This window comes from Nelumbo lutea, chromosome 1 (genome assembly GCF_056320005.1).
Source record: "Nelumbo lutea isolate HS-2025 chromosome 1, American lotus-T2T, whole genome shotgun sequence".
In the NCBI taxonomy this organism is placed as follows: Eukaryota; Viridiplantae; Streptophyta; class Magnoliopsida; order Proteales; family Nelumbonaceae; genus Nelumbo; species Nelumbo lutea.
In genome coordinates this window covers 206,934,125-206,948,787 of record NC_142684.1, presented here as the reverse complement: position 1 = coordinate 206,948,787, position 14,663 = coordinate 206,934,125, and the positions used below count along the sequence as shown (strand labels likewise).

Genomic DNA, 14,663 nt, shown 5'->3' with positions numbered 1-14,663 from the left:
AGATTGTTGCCACTGGAGAGGTAGTATTTAGCTTTTCTTATTATACCAGAAGGCATCATCTCAATTCCATCGAATATTTTTTATATTGTGTGCCTGCCATATTAGGAATACATCATTACACAAAATTTCTCAATGTAAGAAGAGAGATCTCTTGCTTGCTTATTTGGAATTGCAAAGAACTAAGCCATTCTTCAATTAAGAGTTGCAAAGGTTGAATTACCATTGTGTTTGGGTTAATCCCAATTTGTGCTTCACACCCAGTAGAGAAGCCAGGAATTTTCTTTTGGAGGGGCTAAATTAAAGTGTTACACAATAAAATGAGATAGGGAGCAGAAGAAGTAGGGTTTGAGGGAAAATGGCCTTAGAAGGTTTGGGTCTATTACAATTTTTTTTAAAGAAAAAAAATATTTTTTGTTTTATTTTGAGAGTTGGATGAGTGTTAAAGAGTAATCCTTTACATTTTAGTTGATGTTTTGGGGGGAGGGGGCAAAAAACTAGTTTATTAGATTTTGATCCAACCTCCACTTAGTAACCACATATTAATAATTGTTTTAATAAAAGGTTGGGTGGGGGGAGTATCCCACAAAGATACTTAGCTCCACCCCTGTTCACACCAAACAACCCTACTATAAGAGCATGTAAAGAAGAGATGATGAAATGTTTCTTGTTGTTGTAAATAGAAACAACAAATTTGATCATGTGGAGATAGCCATTTAGCACACATGTCCTTTGTTAATACACCGTCCCAGCTTTTCAAATAAAGACTTGGCATCAATAAGGGATATTGAGCTTCCAAAGTAGATTCCAATTGAAGTGAGGGGTTGGAGGGGAAGGGAATAATGGGAGAAAACTTTTATATGAAGATTTTAACTATATAAACCCTAGAATTGCTTATTTCCCAAATCATTTGATAACTTACTAGATCTATTTGAGGTCTTATTTGTGTGATGCGACTCATTGTAGCCACATCAAATAATTGTTGCAACACTCTCAGATCCCATGTACCTTCCCCACTTAGAAGGTATGCTACCTTCGACTTCAGACTTCAGGGTAGGTGACTCACATGTAGGACTTGGTAGCAATATACCACTTAGAAAAGTTGGTACCCAAGGATCATCAAAAGCTGATATAGACAAGCCATCCTTGACAATCCATAGCAAATTTGGGTTTAAATTAGCCAATAAACTATGGGCTTGTTTCCACCATTTAGAATTTTGCCTCTCTTTCTTTGCCGAGAAAGGATTACATTTAGGAAAAACTAGTTGGCACCATAGACTGTTCTGTTGAGTAAACAACCTCCATATCTGTTTGTTGAACATGGCTTAAATCATTAGTAAGCTCTACTAAATCCTAGTCCTCTAGCTGCTTTAGGGAGGCATAGTAGGTGTTTGGCATTGGTAATGGGAACATCATACCGTTTTCTCATAAAAATTATGTTAGGCATGTGGATTTGTAAGCATCATTTTATCAGAAAATGGTGCTTATTTTTTGTTTCAAACCGGTGCTTCCATATAGGTGTTTTTTTTTTGAGAAAATAGCTCTAGTTTTGTTTGGTACAAGTGCTGGTAGCAACGTTTTCAACATTGATCTATATTATCCAACGCCAAAGATGATTCTACATCATTGCACCGCTGGTAGCAATGCACAGTTTTCTTAAAAAACATTGAATTTGGTATTGTTCCATATCACACTTTCCTGATTTTCAAGGCGTGGTCTAGAGCAACATTTTTTTTTTAGAAAAAATGGTACCAAATAAGAGGGCATTGTAAGCACCACTTTCTCTAATGTGGTGCTTACATGGCGCCATTTTCTCATCGATGCCAAACACCACAACAATTTTTTTCTATGAGATAGTATGTTTAACACTATGCAATTCAGCTTGCCACCCAAAGTCCCTTGTAAGCTTGTCACATTGGGTATGAAACTTATTAAGAATAACCATAGATGCCATTGAGTAATTTGGAATGGATTGCATGAATGACTTCACTAATGTGGTTCTTCCTACTTAAGAAAGTAGCTTTGAGCTCCATTAATTAATTCTAGAATGTATGTGCAAAGAAAACTAGTTTTTGACATTTATTTCTACTCTTGAACCTAAGTATTTAGTACCCCACATGGATTTGCTCACCTTGAGAATTCTGAAGAATAATTTTTTATGCTTACAAGGTACATTTCTACTAAACATCAAGCTAGATTTCCCATAATTGATTCTCTGTCTTGATATCTTCTGAAAGTTATGAAGTATTTGTTTGAGGGTCTTGATTTGCAGTAGATCAGCCTTATAGAAAAGTATTCAGTCATAAACAAAGAAGAAATGCGTGATAAGTATGCCATTAGGACATAATTTGGCACATTCTATGCAGACATGAACTAATTAGATTATTTAGTAATTGGGTGAGGACCTCATGCCAATAATAAATAAATAAATAAGGCGAGACTGGGTCAAGCCTCTTTTGAAATGAAAGTGGCCATGGGCTTCTCCTCGTAATTAGATGGAAAAGGAGGGAGTGGAAATGCACTAATATATTAGATTGCACCATTTACTAGAAAGTTCGAATGGGCTCCCCACAGAACAGGCCCCTCGTAACGAAAAAAAAACTGTGCCAACACGTTTTCAACATAATTTGTCTCCGCACATCGAGTCCCAGGTGAGATGTGGAGACAGAGCTCTATTCATTAGACTTGACCAATTATGGTCCAGCACGTCAACTCCATACACATGGGGCCACGAAGTCCCCAATCCACTGTTAAAAGATAAGACACGTGGTAAAGTCACTCATGTGGGTACTTTCGTAAATGCACCTCCGAAAAGAGACAAATATAGAAGGGATTCAAATGCGTCTGTCTGTTCCTTCAACCAAAAGCAGGTGAAAACTTGAATCTCGCTACGTGAGGTGAAAGAGGAGCGACTCCAACGAACGAACCCCTCCTCTTCCCGCCATCTTCAAGGGATTGAAGCAACGACAGAAGAGTGAGAGTGAGATATGGTACAGTTCCATGAACACATAATCTCAGACCTTCTCGAAGACTCGAATGGAGGTCTAGTCATTCTCTCATCCGGCCTCGCTCTCCACAAACTCATCGCCTCTCTCCTCCTCCTCCACTCCCCATCTCAAGGGACTCTTCTCATCCTCTCCGCCTCCCCTTCTCAGAAGTCCTTCATCACCCAATCCCTTCAATCCCTCCAAAACCCTAATCCCAACCCCGATCTTCCCACCGAGATCACATCCGACCTCTCCGCCCAACTCCGCCACTCCCTCTACTCCTCCGGCTCCATCTTCTTCATCACCTCCCGGATTCTTATCGTCGATCTCCTCAACTCCAAAGTCCCCACCTCCAACCTTGCCGGTCTCATCATCCTCAACGCCCACAACCTCTCCGAGACCTGCACAGAGGCCTTTATTGTTCGTATTTTCCGCTCCCTCAATCGCACCGCCTATGTTCGTGCCTTCTCTGATAAGCCCCACGCCATGGTCTCCGGCTTCTCCAAGGCCGAACGGATCATGAAGTGCTTGTTCGTCAGGAGGTTGCATCTCTGGCCGAGGTTTCAGGTCTATGTGTCTCAGGACTTGGAGAGAGACCCTCCCACGGTTGTGGATATTAGGGTTCAGCTGTCGCCCCTCATGAATGGAATTCAGAAGGCGGTAATCGAGGTTATGGATGCCTGCTTGAAGGAGATGCAGAAGACGAATAAGGTTGATGTTGAGGATTTGACGGTGGAGAAAGGGTTGTTTAAGTCGTTCGACGAGATCGTGAGGCGGCAACTGGATCCAATTTGGCATACGTTGGGAATGAAGACGAAGCAGCTAGTTTGGGATTTGAAGACTTTAAGGAAATTGGTGGATTATCTTGTCAGGTAATCTAGAAAGTTGCCATTGTCTTGGGTTGTTTATTTGGTCTGGTCGTAATCTTGGTTTTACATACAATCAATCTCTCATGTTTGATTTGCTTAGGTACGACGCAGTGGCTTTTTTGAAGTATTTGGATACTCTCAGAGTGTCAGAGGGTGTTCGGTCTGTTTGGATTTTTGCGGATTCAAGCCATAAGATATTTGAATTCGCGAAGAAACGGGTTTATCAGGTGGTGCGATCAGATGGTGCAAACCTGGCTGGGGAGTCTAAGAGTGTCGCGAGCAAGAAGAGGAAAGTGAAGGGGGATGCAAGTAATGAAAAAGATGGTATAATTTTAACATTGAATGGTTTCAAGTATGATGCCTTAGATAGTTAGATTTTGGTTTACCATAAATGCATTCTCTTGTTTATCTAAGCGAGTTGATTTCAAGGTGCAAGGGTGGGTTGTTTTGATAGTCTATAGTTAGGGTGTTGTCGTCCCCCCTCCCCCCTTAAATCTTAGTATCTTATGCATATAGCAATAATCAAAACAAATAGATTGGTATCAGAAGACATCAGGTTTTGATCATTGCATGTTTCATTAGATTTTGTTAGTTACTTATTTCTCTGGGTATGTAGCTAATGGGGATTCTGCTGGCACGAGTGCGAATTCTGGCATTGTGCTTGAGGAAATTTTGGAGGAAGCACCAAAGTGGAAGGTGTTACGTGTGAGTGAGTGAGTTTCATTTCTTTTCTTTGTAATACTAGGAATAATTTTTAGCTCATTGATTGTGGGGCTCTAGACTAAGAATCTAGTCCCAAATTCAAGCACACATTTATGTTGGAAATGACTTTTTTAGCCTCATAAAAGTTTGACTCAGAAAAAATTATTGTATTGATAACTCAATTTTAAATTTATTTGATACTTCTTTCATTTCAGGAGGTGTTGGAAGAGATAGCAGAAGAAAGACAAAATCAAGCTCTGTCAAGGGAAGGAGAACTTATGGTTGAAGGAGTAGAGGATAGCAGCCTTGTTTTGGTAGCTTGCAAAGATGAACGGTCATGCATGCAGCTTGAAGATTACATAATGAAGGGCCCACAGCAGGTCAATATTCCATCTAATATCTTATGACATGTCTCTTTTCTCTGCATTAGATAATTGCACATTCTCATTTGCAGAAATTATGTTATGCATTGTCTTTCTGGTTTATACAGCATCAGCAGCATATCATTGAAGCAAAGGAATAGTTTTATCCAGCTCTTTGGTCCAGAAAATTTGTTTTGTCATTGTGTTGTCCATTTTGCCTTAGTAGGTTATTTATAAGCAATTGTGACATTAGGGGAAAACATTAAATTATCAAATTTGTTAAGTACAATTAGTATTGTATATACTGGTTTTTTATAGGTTTTTATATATATGATTGTATATATTTCTTCTGTCACAATCTAATCTTAGATTTGCGACAAGATTTTCATGTCCAACTTTCTGTATTCAGTAAAAGGCAGATCCTAAATTGGATAATTTGGTTATTCTGAACTTGATCTTGTAGAATTGTTTTTTTCTCTGTTGTCTGAAGTTCGTTATGTTGAGTTGAAATTGCATGGTATTTGTGCACTCTTGTTATTTTAACTGTGTACCATGCTTCCTGCATGAGCAACTAAGACATTTTGAAGTTTATTTTATAATATTCCTTGAGGAGTCTTTTTTCTAGGAAATGCATTTCTGATTGCAAAACACACATCATTAGAAAGTGGGTTTTCTGCAAACCCAAACATTATGAAGTGGGTTATTTAAATAAAAAAAGTATCTTGGCTTTAAATTCTCATTGTGGAGCATTGGTACAGCCTGATATGATCTGAGGTTGTATAACAGTAATTGTTCAATTTTTTCTTTGATACATGTGATGATTTATCTTGGCTGATTGTATTTGGTGCTAAGAGTTGCTTTTTATTTCACTCACAAGGTCATGCAAGAAGAGTGGGAAAAGTACCTGCGGAGCAAAGTTGATCTGCATGGCTTACAAACACATAATAGAAAGAAATATAAGGAACCTAAAAGTTTTGGTGTATTTGATGGAAAATTTAAGGAGCCTAAAGGTTTTGGCATTCTGAATGGGGTGCTTCCAAGTACACATGGGCAGAATGCAGAAACTGCCAGTATCAGCAAGCTGGAGCGTGATGCCTTATTGGCAGCAGCATCGGGGTTAAGTAATCCAGTAGCAGAAAATATTTCTGTTGGAGATAATCCTCCTCCTACTCCTGGTGTTGGAGGATGTGGAAAGGGAAAAGTGAAAAGAAGGGGCAAAAAAGCTCTAGTAAATGCTAAGAGTTCAGGATGTGAAGACGATGTTAAGAAAAGAGAGAAAACCAATAGATCTGAAACATGTATATCTGACAATGAAGGCAAAAGTGGTGAAAATGACCCAGTAGAAGTGGATGATTTCAATAAAGGTGAAGATGGAGCTCTATATATACAAAAAGGGTTTCTCCGGAAGCACAATCAAGGGGTTGATGCTAAAGGCTTGACACATGCTAAGCCACTCCCACCAGTTCATTTTCATGCCCTAGAAAGTGAGCAGCATAATATACTTGATGATCTGAAGCCTTCTGTAATTGTTGTTTACCATCCAGACATGGCTTTTGTTAGGGAAATTGAAATTTATAAAGCAGAAAATCCATCAGCCAGATTGAAAGTTTATTTTCTTTTCTATGAAGACTCTGCTGAAGTACAAAAGTTTGAGGCAAGTATTAGAAGGGAAAATGGAGCTTTTGAATCTTTGATAAGGCAGAAGTCACTAATGATTATTCCTGTTGATCAGGTTTATTCCTTTGAGCTCTTTTTTTTTTTTTCCTTCCATCTTGTAGTCGTTTTATTTTTCCTGTGTTTTCTTGATTTACAACGTTTGTATTGATTGAATAAAATAATTGTTCCTTTATCCAATATTTTGGAAATCAGACCTGGCATTACAATGGAAAGGAGCCAGGGTCCAATTTTTCAAACTTGATTTGGTTGTTCAACACAAAAACTGCCTGAACTGGCATATTAAAATTTAAAACAGTAAGGTTGAGTGGTGACTGGGTTGCCTTGTTTGGTCAGTTAGGATATTCTGTTTCTGTGCTTATATCAAATGGTATTCTATATGGCATGATATCGGTTCATATGCTAATTTTCTGCATTTGGATGAATTATGAAGCTTCAGTCTGAGATTATTTTGCATTTATGGCTTATTCTTTTTGCTTCCCTTATACACTGCACATTCCATTGACACTTTTGTAGAAACACTTTGTCTAGCAGACTTGTGAAGTACAAAAAGTAATCTTGGAAACTGATTGTCTCTTGGGCCCTCAATGTTTATAGCTGCATTTTATTTACTTGCATATATGTAACTACAATTTTGTCGCTTCTATATGCAGCATACACATTACATTCTTTTGATAGGTAACAAATAGATTTATTGATTTAAAAAATGATTAATATAGTACAGGGCATATACGAATGTTAAGCTAGCCTAGCTACTTAACACCACATTATATTTACATGCACACTAGTTTGTACAGCCTCTTATCATACAGGGATCCTTTTGTTTTTATTAATGGAATTCATGCTTTACCTTTTCTCAGAAAAAAAATCCCTGTTTACCCCTTGTCTTGCAAGTGAATCAGCTCCCCATCAAGTTGCTTGATTTCCCTTAAGATGTGCCATTATTGCCATGTTTTGTGACTATCATACTTTAGCCACCTCACTACTGTTTTTGGGTCTCCTCCTTCAATCACTAACTTCCGCATTTTCAACCTCTTACCAATTTTCTATCCTTGGAGGACAGCAAGTAATTCTGCCCTGTAGGGTCCTCCACACCTATAAGGCCTGAGAAAATAGAAAGAATGACTCCTGAACTGCCTCTGAAATTTCCTCCAATTCCCGATTAGCCTGGATTTCCAAGGCTACACCCATCGAAGTTGAGTTTGTCTGATCTAAGGCAGGCGAATTTCAATCTCAGGAGATAATAGATCTAGAAGTTGACGAATTTTCTGTATACTGCCGTCCTCTTAATATATCATCACTATTAGAATGATCCCTGTATTCTAAGAATTTTGTTTGACACCCATTTTTATGTTGTAAATTTAGGTTAATATTTATTTGATTTTTTATGTTTAGATTTGTTATTTAATTTAAGAGATTAAATTAAGTTTTATTTCTAAATAATAGCCCACTTTATGGGTACATCATTTGAATTTGAAATGAGTTTTTGTTTTGTTTTGTTTTTTTGTTTTTCTTTATAGTGGAGGTAACTACCATTTGAGTGGGTAGACACATGTTTGACACCCACTTTATGTTGTTTTTTTCTTGATCCAGCTCATCATTCTTGGTGACACAATCTCAATTATTGCCTCCTTAAGTCTTCTATTCTTGCAATTCTCTTCAGGATCCCAAAGATGGCAGCTCTTGTGCCTCTTCACATGCATTTATTTCAACAAAAATATCATTACTGTCAGGAAAAAAAAGACATTCACATGCCTATGTATGTGTGTATGAAGTTTTAGTTTTGTCATTTGTACATGCATAAATACACACATGTACATATATGCATGCATAAGTATGTACTTGTGTATACATACATAAATTGTTGTTATTGTGTTTGTTGGAAGATGACCCTGCTACAGCTCTTAGCATATGGGTACAGACTACAGAGACAGGAACTTGAATTGTACCAAGAAAAGGAGAAAAGAGCTTTAACTTTTAATCCCCTTAATGCCTATTGTCATGCTACATTAGCTTTCTTTTATTTTTATTTCTCTTCCTTTCTTTAAACAAATTCCAGGTTCTATCTGATTTCATCTATGTTTTCTTGTTGTATGTTCCTAGGATGGTCGATGTCTTGGATTGACTAGCTCCGATGAGGCACAATCTCTTGCTTCACAGAACTCAGTAACTAGAAAGGCAGGTGGAAGGAAGGAAGTGGAGAAAGATATGCAGGTAGATGATTGTTTGCCTTTTATGTGAATAGAGTTCCAATATCTTATCATCCAACATTAAACTTTGGGATATTTCATTCTGTTTTTGCAGGTTATAGTGGACATGAGGGAGTTTGCAAGCAGCCTTCCAAATGTTCTCCACCAGAGGGGCATGCGCATTATACCAGTGACCTTGGAAGTTGGAGACTATGTCCTTTCACCATTAATTTGTGTGGAGAGAAAGAGTCTCCAAGATCTTTTTCAGAGTTTTTCGTCAGGTCGCCTGTATCACCAGGTGGAAACAATGGTCCGCTACTATCGCATACCTGTGCTTCTAATTGAGTTTTCACAAGACAAAAGCTTCTCCTTTCAGGTAACTATAATTTGTACTTTTCGAGAAATGTGGTAAAGGCTCCTTTTTAATTATATTTTCTGTTTTATTTATTGGATTGACATGTTTTTTTGGCAGTCTGCAAGTGAGATTGGTGATGATGTTTCACCAACTAGCATAATATCTAAGTTGTCATTGCTTGCTTTGCATTTTCCCCGCCTGCGCATTATCTGGTCCCGCAGCTTACACGCCACAGCTGAGATTTTTGCTTCACTAAAGGCAAATCAGGATGAGCCTGATGAGAGCAAGGCAATGAGAGTTGGTGTTCCCACGGACGATGGCATTGTGGAAAATGATGTGAGGTAGGCTGAACCTGTTGTGAAACATCAAGAAGAAAGTGAAGTCCATATGATGATTTCAATTTCTAGGCTTCTTTAACAAATAAAATTCTAGGCACCTGCCTAGGGGGGTGCCAACGCTTAAACAGTCCAAATCTGATCCAGCCCGAATTTAATGGTCAGAGGGACCAGTCTGATCCATATTTTCCAAATGAATTGGATTGGACCCTATCCAACCCAAACTGATTGAAATAAAAGATATCATGTAAAAATGTAGAAAAATATATTAAGTTACAGAAAAAAATATAAAAAATGTAGGGAAAAGATCAGAAAATTCAGACAAAATATAGAAATTACAGAACGCCAGAGGAGGTGGTTGATTTCAAGAGCTGCAATGGTGGAGTCAGTTGGTCACCGATTGCTAGGTGGGAATGGAAATGACGAGCTTCAATGATAGGTGATACACTGGGATCAAAGCGTTGAAGATCCGAAGTTCTGAACTGGTATGATGGTTTGGAGTTGGGTGTCCAACGGTCTCAGGGTAATGTTGATCCATGGGGTGGGTGGGTTAGCTGTGAAGATGCTGTGAAGTTCTATGGTAGTCTTCCTGCTCTATCAAACAGAAAGAGGGTGGCTGGTAGGTCTCAGGGTAATGTTGATCCATGGGGTGGGTGGGTTAGCTGTGAAGATGCTGTGAAGTTCTACGGTGGTCTTTCTGTTCTGTCAATCAGAAAGAGGGTGGCTAGTAGGGGTGGCCTCGAGCCGAGCCTTTCACGAGCTATTTGAGCTTGGGTCATGAAAAGCTTAACTCAGCTCAGTTTAAACTGAGTTTCGAGCTGAATTTGAGTCCGATATATAGGCTCATTTGCTAATCGAGCCGAACTCAAGCCTAGTAAAGCTTGGCTCGTGAGGCTTGCAAACCTAGTATTAAATAAATAATTTGTATTATATGCATACATATATAATAAATTATTATATATAATAATATTTTTATTTTTATGTATAATAGTAAACAATTTTTATAATTCTTAATTTTTTGTTTGAAAATTAAAAAAATAATTTTATACATATAATTTTTATTTTTTCAAAAAACAAACTTAGCTTATAGTCGAGCTTGAGCACAAGTCTCTAGTTCGAATTGAGTTCGAGCCTAATGGCTAATACTATTCCTATGAGCCAAACTCGAATAGCCAAGTATTTGGCTCGGCTTGGCTTGACTTGAATCCACCCCAATGGCTGGTTATAGGAGAAGATAGAGACTGGGGTAGTGGGAGAGAGAGGGGAAGAAGAAGAAGAAGGGTGAAGGAAGAGGAGAAGTGAATGGAAGTGAAGAAGAGGAAGATGGGGAGAAGGAAAATGGAAGGGAGATTAAACCAAGGTTTTCGAACTGCTGTTGACCTGGATGGTTGGACCGTTCGGCTTGGGAATCGTCTAAGCAATCAATTCCGTTTTACCCCAAATCTGGTTTTTGGCAAAAAATCGTTGAAAAAGTCAACCTGTTGACCCGTTCAATGGTTTTGACCAATTTTTTTTTTTTTTTAATTTGTCTGTCAGAATGGGCCGTCCGTTTGAATCGAACGGTTGGTCCATCGACCTGGAAACCTGTGGCCAGAATGGTTCCGTTTGCGGGCAGTTCTTTAAAACGAAGGATTAAACTGATCTTAGTTGTCCATTTATTCTATTCTGTGATCTTTGAGAATGATAACTCTCTATTGACCAAGGGATGAAGGGTCAGTCCACCTCCATATGCTTAAATTACTTTTTGCTACAAAAATGAGAGGTTGCTCGATTGTCAAAATACAACTTCATCCGTGATATTGTCAAAATACATCTAAAAGTATTTTGGTCATTTTAATTATTCACGGTGAGGTCCAGTTAGTAGGAGTTATTTGTCCTGTCATTGTTGTGTTAAGTTTTTTTTTTTTTTTGATAAATAACAGAGACTTTTATTAAAAGTTAATAATAGAAAAGGTACAAAAGGAGGGGTAAAAAGAGCGCAAGAGTTAAATATCAGAAAATTGATAGGGGAAGGTGACTCTAAGTTGACTATAAATTGGTTGATGAAGGATACTTGTAGTCTGGAAGTTTCTGAATGAAAAAAAGAAATTTAGACATCTAACCCAAAATATGGAAGTCAAGTTTCAATCGATAAAGAGGTGCGCCAACTCCTTGGAAGATTCATTGGCCAAACAACGGGTGGGAAGAGTTAATTTCTTATGGGCAACATTGTAATCTGAATTGCTTTCTTGGGAGGGTTAAGAATTTTTACCCCTCCTTTTGTGTTAAGTTTTAAGTCTTACAGTTATAGGGTCCCCTTTGATTTTCCTCATTCTTCCTCTAATATCTTTTTCAAAACAGCAAGCAATCCAACTGGATTTTCACTCTAAAATCTCACTTGGAGCCTATTTCCCCATTCAGGCCTACATTATTGATTTCCTGCAAGAGTGTTTTGAACCATATCAACTCACGTTCTATTCTCATCTAACAGTAGCTTTAGCCATGACACCTGTTATTTGTATTATTCTATCTATTTGCTTTCATGTACGTGAATATATAGAAGGGTAAATTGCTTGAACCTCTCCTTGTTTTTGACAACTGCTTAAATCTCTAATATACCTCTGCTTATTTCTCCCTCTTACCTTGAAGATAGAAACAAAACAACCATACTCATTCTATTATTATTCAGGCAGACAGACATTGAAATAACATAAATTTCCCTCAATCTCTATTAAGATAGAAGATTATATTTTTCTTATCTATAAACAAAACACAATTTATTAAGGCTCCATTTGGCAAGAGTGCAAATACAAATATGTACAGTGCAAGTACAAGGTTTAGAAATACCTTATATAAGGTTTTGCACTGGACATACTTGCACTGTAAATATTTGTATTTGCACTCTTCCCAAATTGAGCCTCATGAACATTAAAAGGATACAACAGTGCCCAAAGCATTCCACCTCTTCCCACCCCTTTTGCAGACAACTTATCACCAATTTTGAATAACCTTCAATAATCAGCTTTCTAATGATAATCTCCTTTGCCCTTTGTATGCCTACCATTGTCACCAAGACCTCTTCTCTAAGTATATGTTTGGCATCAAAAAATGGTGCTGCTGATGTGTGGGTTGGAAGTGCTGTTTTCTGAGAAAATGGTGTCTTTTTTTTTTGTTTGGAAATGTTGCTGTTAGGTAGGACGTTTTCTGGAGCAACATCAACGTTTTCTGTTTGGTATTAATGCTCCAGGAAACATTTTTTGCACTAGTACTCATTATCCAGTGCCACGTCACTGCCACCTCATGTTTATGTTGGCAGCAACGAGCTGCAGCTCCAGAAAACACCAAATTCGACATTGCTCCAAATCATGTTTTCCCGATTTCCAAGGTGGCTTGGAGTACTGTTTTTTTTTTATGGAAAAAACAATTTCAAACAAATGTCCATTTCCTAGAGCACTGCTTTTTCTGACGTGGCACTGTTTTCTAGAGCAACGGTAACGATGCCAAACAGACGCTAAGTTAATCACCTATTCCTTTCACTTCTTCCATCAAATTTCAACTTGGCGAAACCATTAGCTGCTGAAATTGTTTGACCTTCTCCTATTCAAGTAGGATTACGAAGGGTTATCCCCTCATCGAACCATCCTTTAAAACTCCAGAGGTTCAATTTCAGTCATTCAGTAATTGGCATGCCTAATTTATTAAGTTTGCCCAGCAGTTGTTCTCTTCTATTGGTGTTGGATATCTTCATTCTTCAACTTTTGTAATAACTGTAAATAGTTTTGCATGTGTACCAATTCAATGCTATCTTTCATTAAACTAATATACCCTTTTTTCTGCATGACAGAGCTGAAACTTACAACACCTCTGCTATGGAGTTCTTGAGGCGGCTCCCAGGGGTGACAGATTCCAACTACAGGGCTATTATGGACGGGTGTAATAGTTTGGCAGAACTTGCCCTGCTTCCTGTTGAGAAATTAGCGGAACTAATGGGTAGTCAGAAAGCTGCTCGGACGCTGAGGGATTTCCTTGATGCCAAGTATCCATCCATGTTGTGAGTTTAAAAAGTTCAACTAACTTGTACGCAGTCTCCAAGCGAATCTAATTATCGCTACTTTGTTACTTACAAGCCTCGACGTCTTTGACGAGTGACCACACACTCTAAAGTCAAAACCATGTAGTATGGAGTGTTTCATCTCACCATGGCCCTCCAAATTTTTCCATGACTTGTATTTAGATTTTTCTTGTGTGATTGTAGGGAATTAAATTTTTTTTTCATTAGTTGATTGTAATCTGCATATAGGGAACTAAATTTTATTGCTTATAGACTAGTGCCCTACCTATTGTACAAAAGGTTGTTTATGTGAAAAAAATAATGTGGGAAATGTTACAAAATTCAACATTAGTTCTTTGGTGTCATGAAAAAAAGAATGTGTGTGTTTTACATTGTAAATATAAATTTTTTAATATGGGAAATTGGAAATTTTTTTTATTTCTTAATTTAAAATATTTTATATTATAAATTTAAATTTTATTTTTTAAATAATATCAATGTAATTTTTTAGAGTTAAATTTAATTTTTAATTTTTAATTTTTTTAAGTTTAAATCTTTTGAATTGGCAAACCAAACTGAAAACTGATACAATCCGAATTGATCGGTTTTTACTAATGATCGATTGGTTTTTAGTGGCAAACTCCACAATCCGATTAGGTCAGTTTGGTTGGCTAAACACCCTTTAACTGAATCGAATCGACTCGTGAACACCTCTTGTATCAAGTATTGTATTTCTAAGCTTGGATATAGACATGCTTTGCAAATGCATGGGTACAATGCAAAGTAGGGAACCAAACTGTGGGGCATTTTCTTTAATCGAATTGGAAGCATCGATTTTCAAAAATCGGTAATCGGAACCAAACCAAAACCAATCGGTTAACCGGTTGATCGGTTTGGTTTGTCGGTTTTTTAGTTTTTATAATATATTATAAAAATATATAAATATAATAAAAAAATTATTAATTTATAATATATAAAATATATAATATACATAAATATATAAAATATATAAAAATATATGTATACCGGTCGGTTTGGTTAACCTTTGGTTTTTTATATTGGTTAACCAAAACCGAACCAGTACCTTCGGTTTTTTAAAAACACTGAATTGAAACCGAACTGACTGGTTCGGTTAATCAATTTTTTTTTGTTTGGTTTTGGTT

General features: G+C 37.4%; 1 protein-coding gene across 3 annotated transcripts; it reads left to right on the top strand.

The window, feature by feature from the left end:
• The first annotated feature begins 2,847 nt into the window (after window positions 1-2,847).
• Window positions 2,848-13,851, top strand: UVH1 (Restriction endonuclease, type II-like superfamily protein). Of its 3 annotated transcripts, none has more exons than XM_088962559.1 (9): window positions 2,848-3,856; window positions 3,954-4,177; window positions 4,470-4,558; window positions 4,771-4,935; window positions 5,795-6,571; window positions 8,695-8,805; window positions 8,896-9,156; window positions 9,253-9,476; window positions 13,294-13,851. In XM_088962559.1, exons 1-9 carry the CDS (start codon window positions 2,985-2,987, stop codon window positions 13,502-13,504), a joined length of 2,934 nt encoding a protein of 977 aa, XP_088818685.1. In that variant the 5' UTR covers window positions 2,848-2,984; the 3' UTR covers window positions 13,505-13,851. The 3 variants fall into 3 exon arrangements, with proteins under 3 accessions (XP_088818685.1, XP_088818683.1, XP_088818684.1); XM_088962557.1 differs by having other exon boundaries at window positions 5,795-6,649; XM_088962558.1 differs by having other exon boundaries at window positions 2,866-3,856; window positions 4,470-4,549; window positions 5,795-6,649.
• Window positions 13,852-14,663: the final 812 nt, after the last annotated feature.

What these genes read in the sequence shown, in the direction of transcription:
- UVH1 (XM_088962557.1), top strand. Translation starts at nt 2,985, where the DNA reads ATGGTACAGTTCCATGAACACATAATCTCAGACCTTCTCGAAGACTCG. An exon ending in TTGGTGGATTATCTTGTCAG is followed by an intron (nt 3,857 to 3,953) that starts GTAATCTAGAAA and finishes TGATTTGCTTAG; the next exon opens with GTACGACGCAGTGGCTTTTT. An exon ending in CAAAGTGGAAGGTGTTACGT is followed by an intron (nt 4,559 to 4,770) that starts GTGAGTGAGTGA and finishes CTTTCATTTCAG; the next exon opens with GAGGTGTTGGAAGAGATAGC.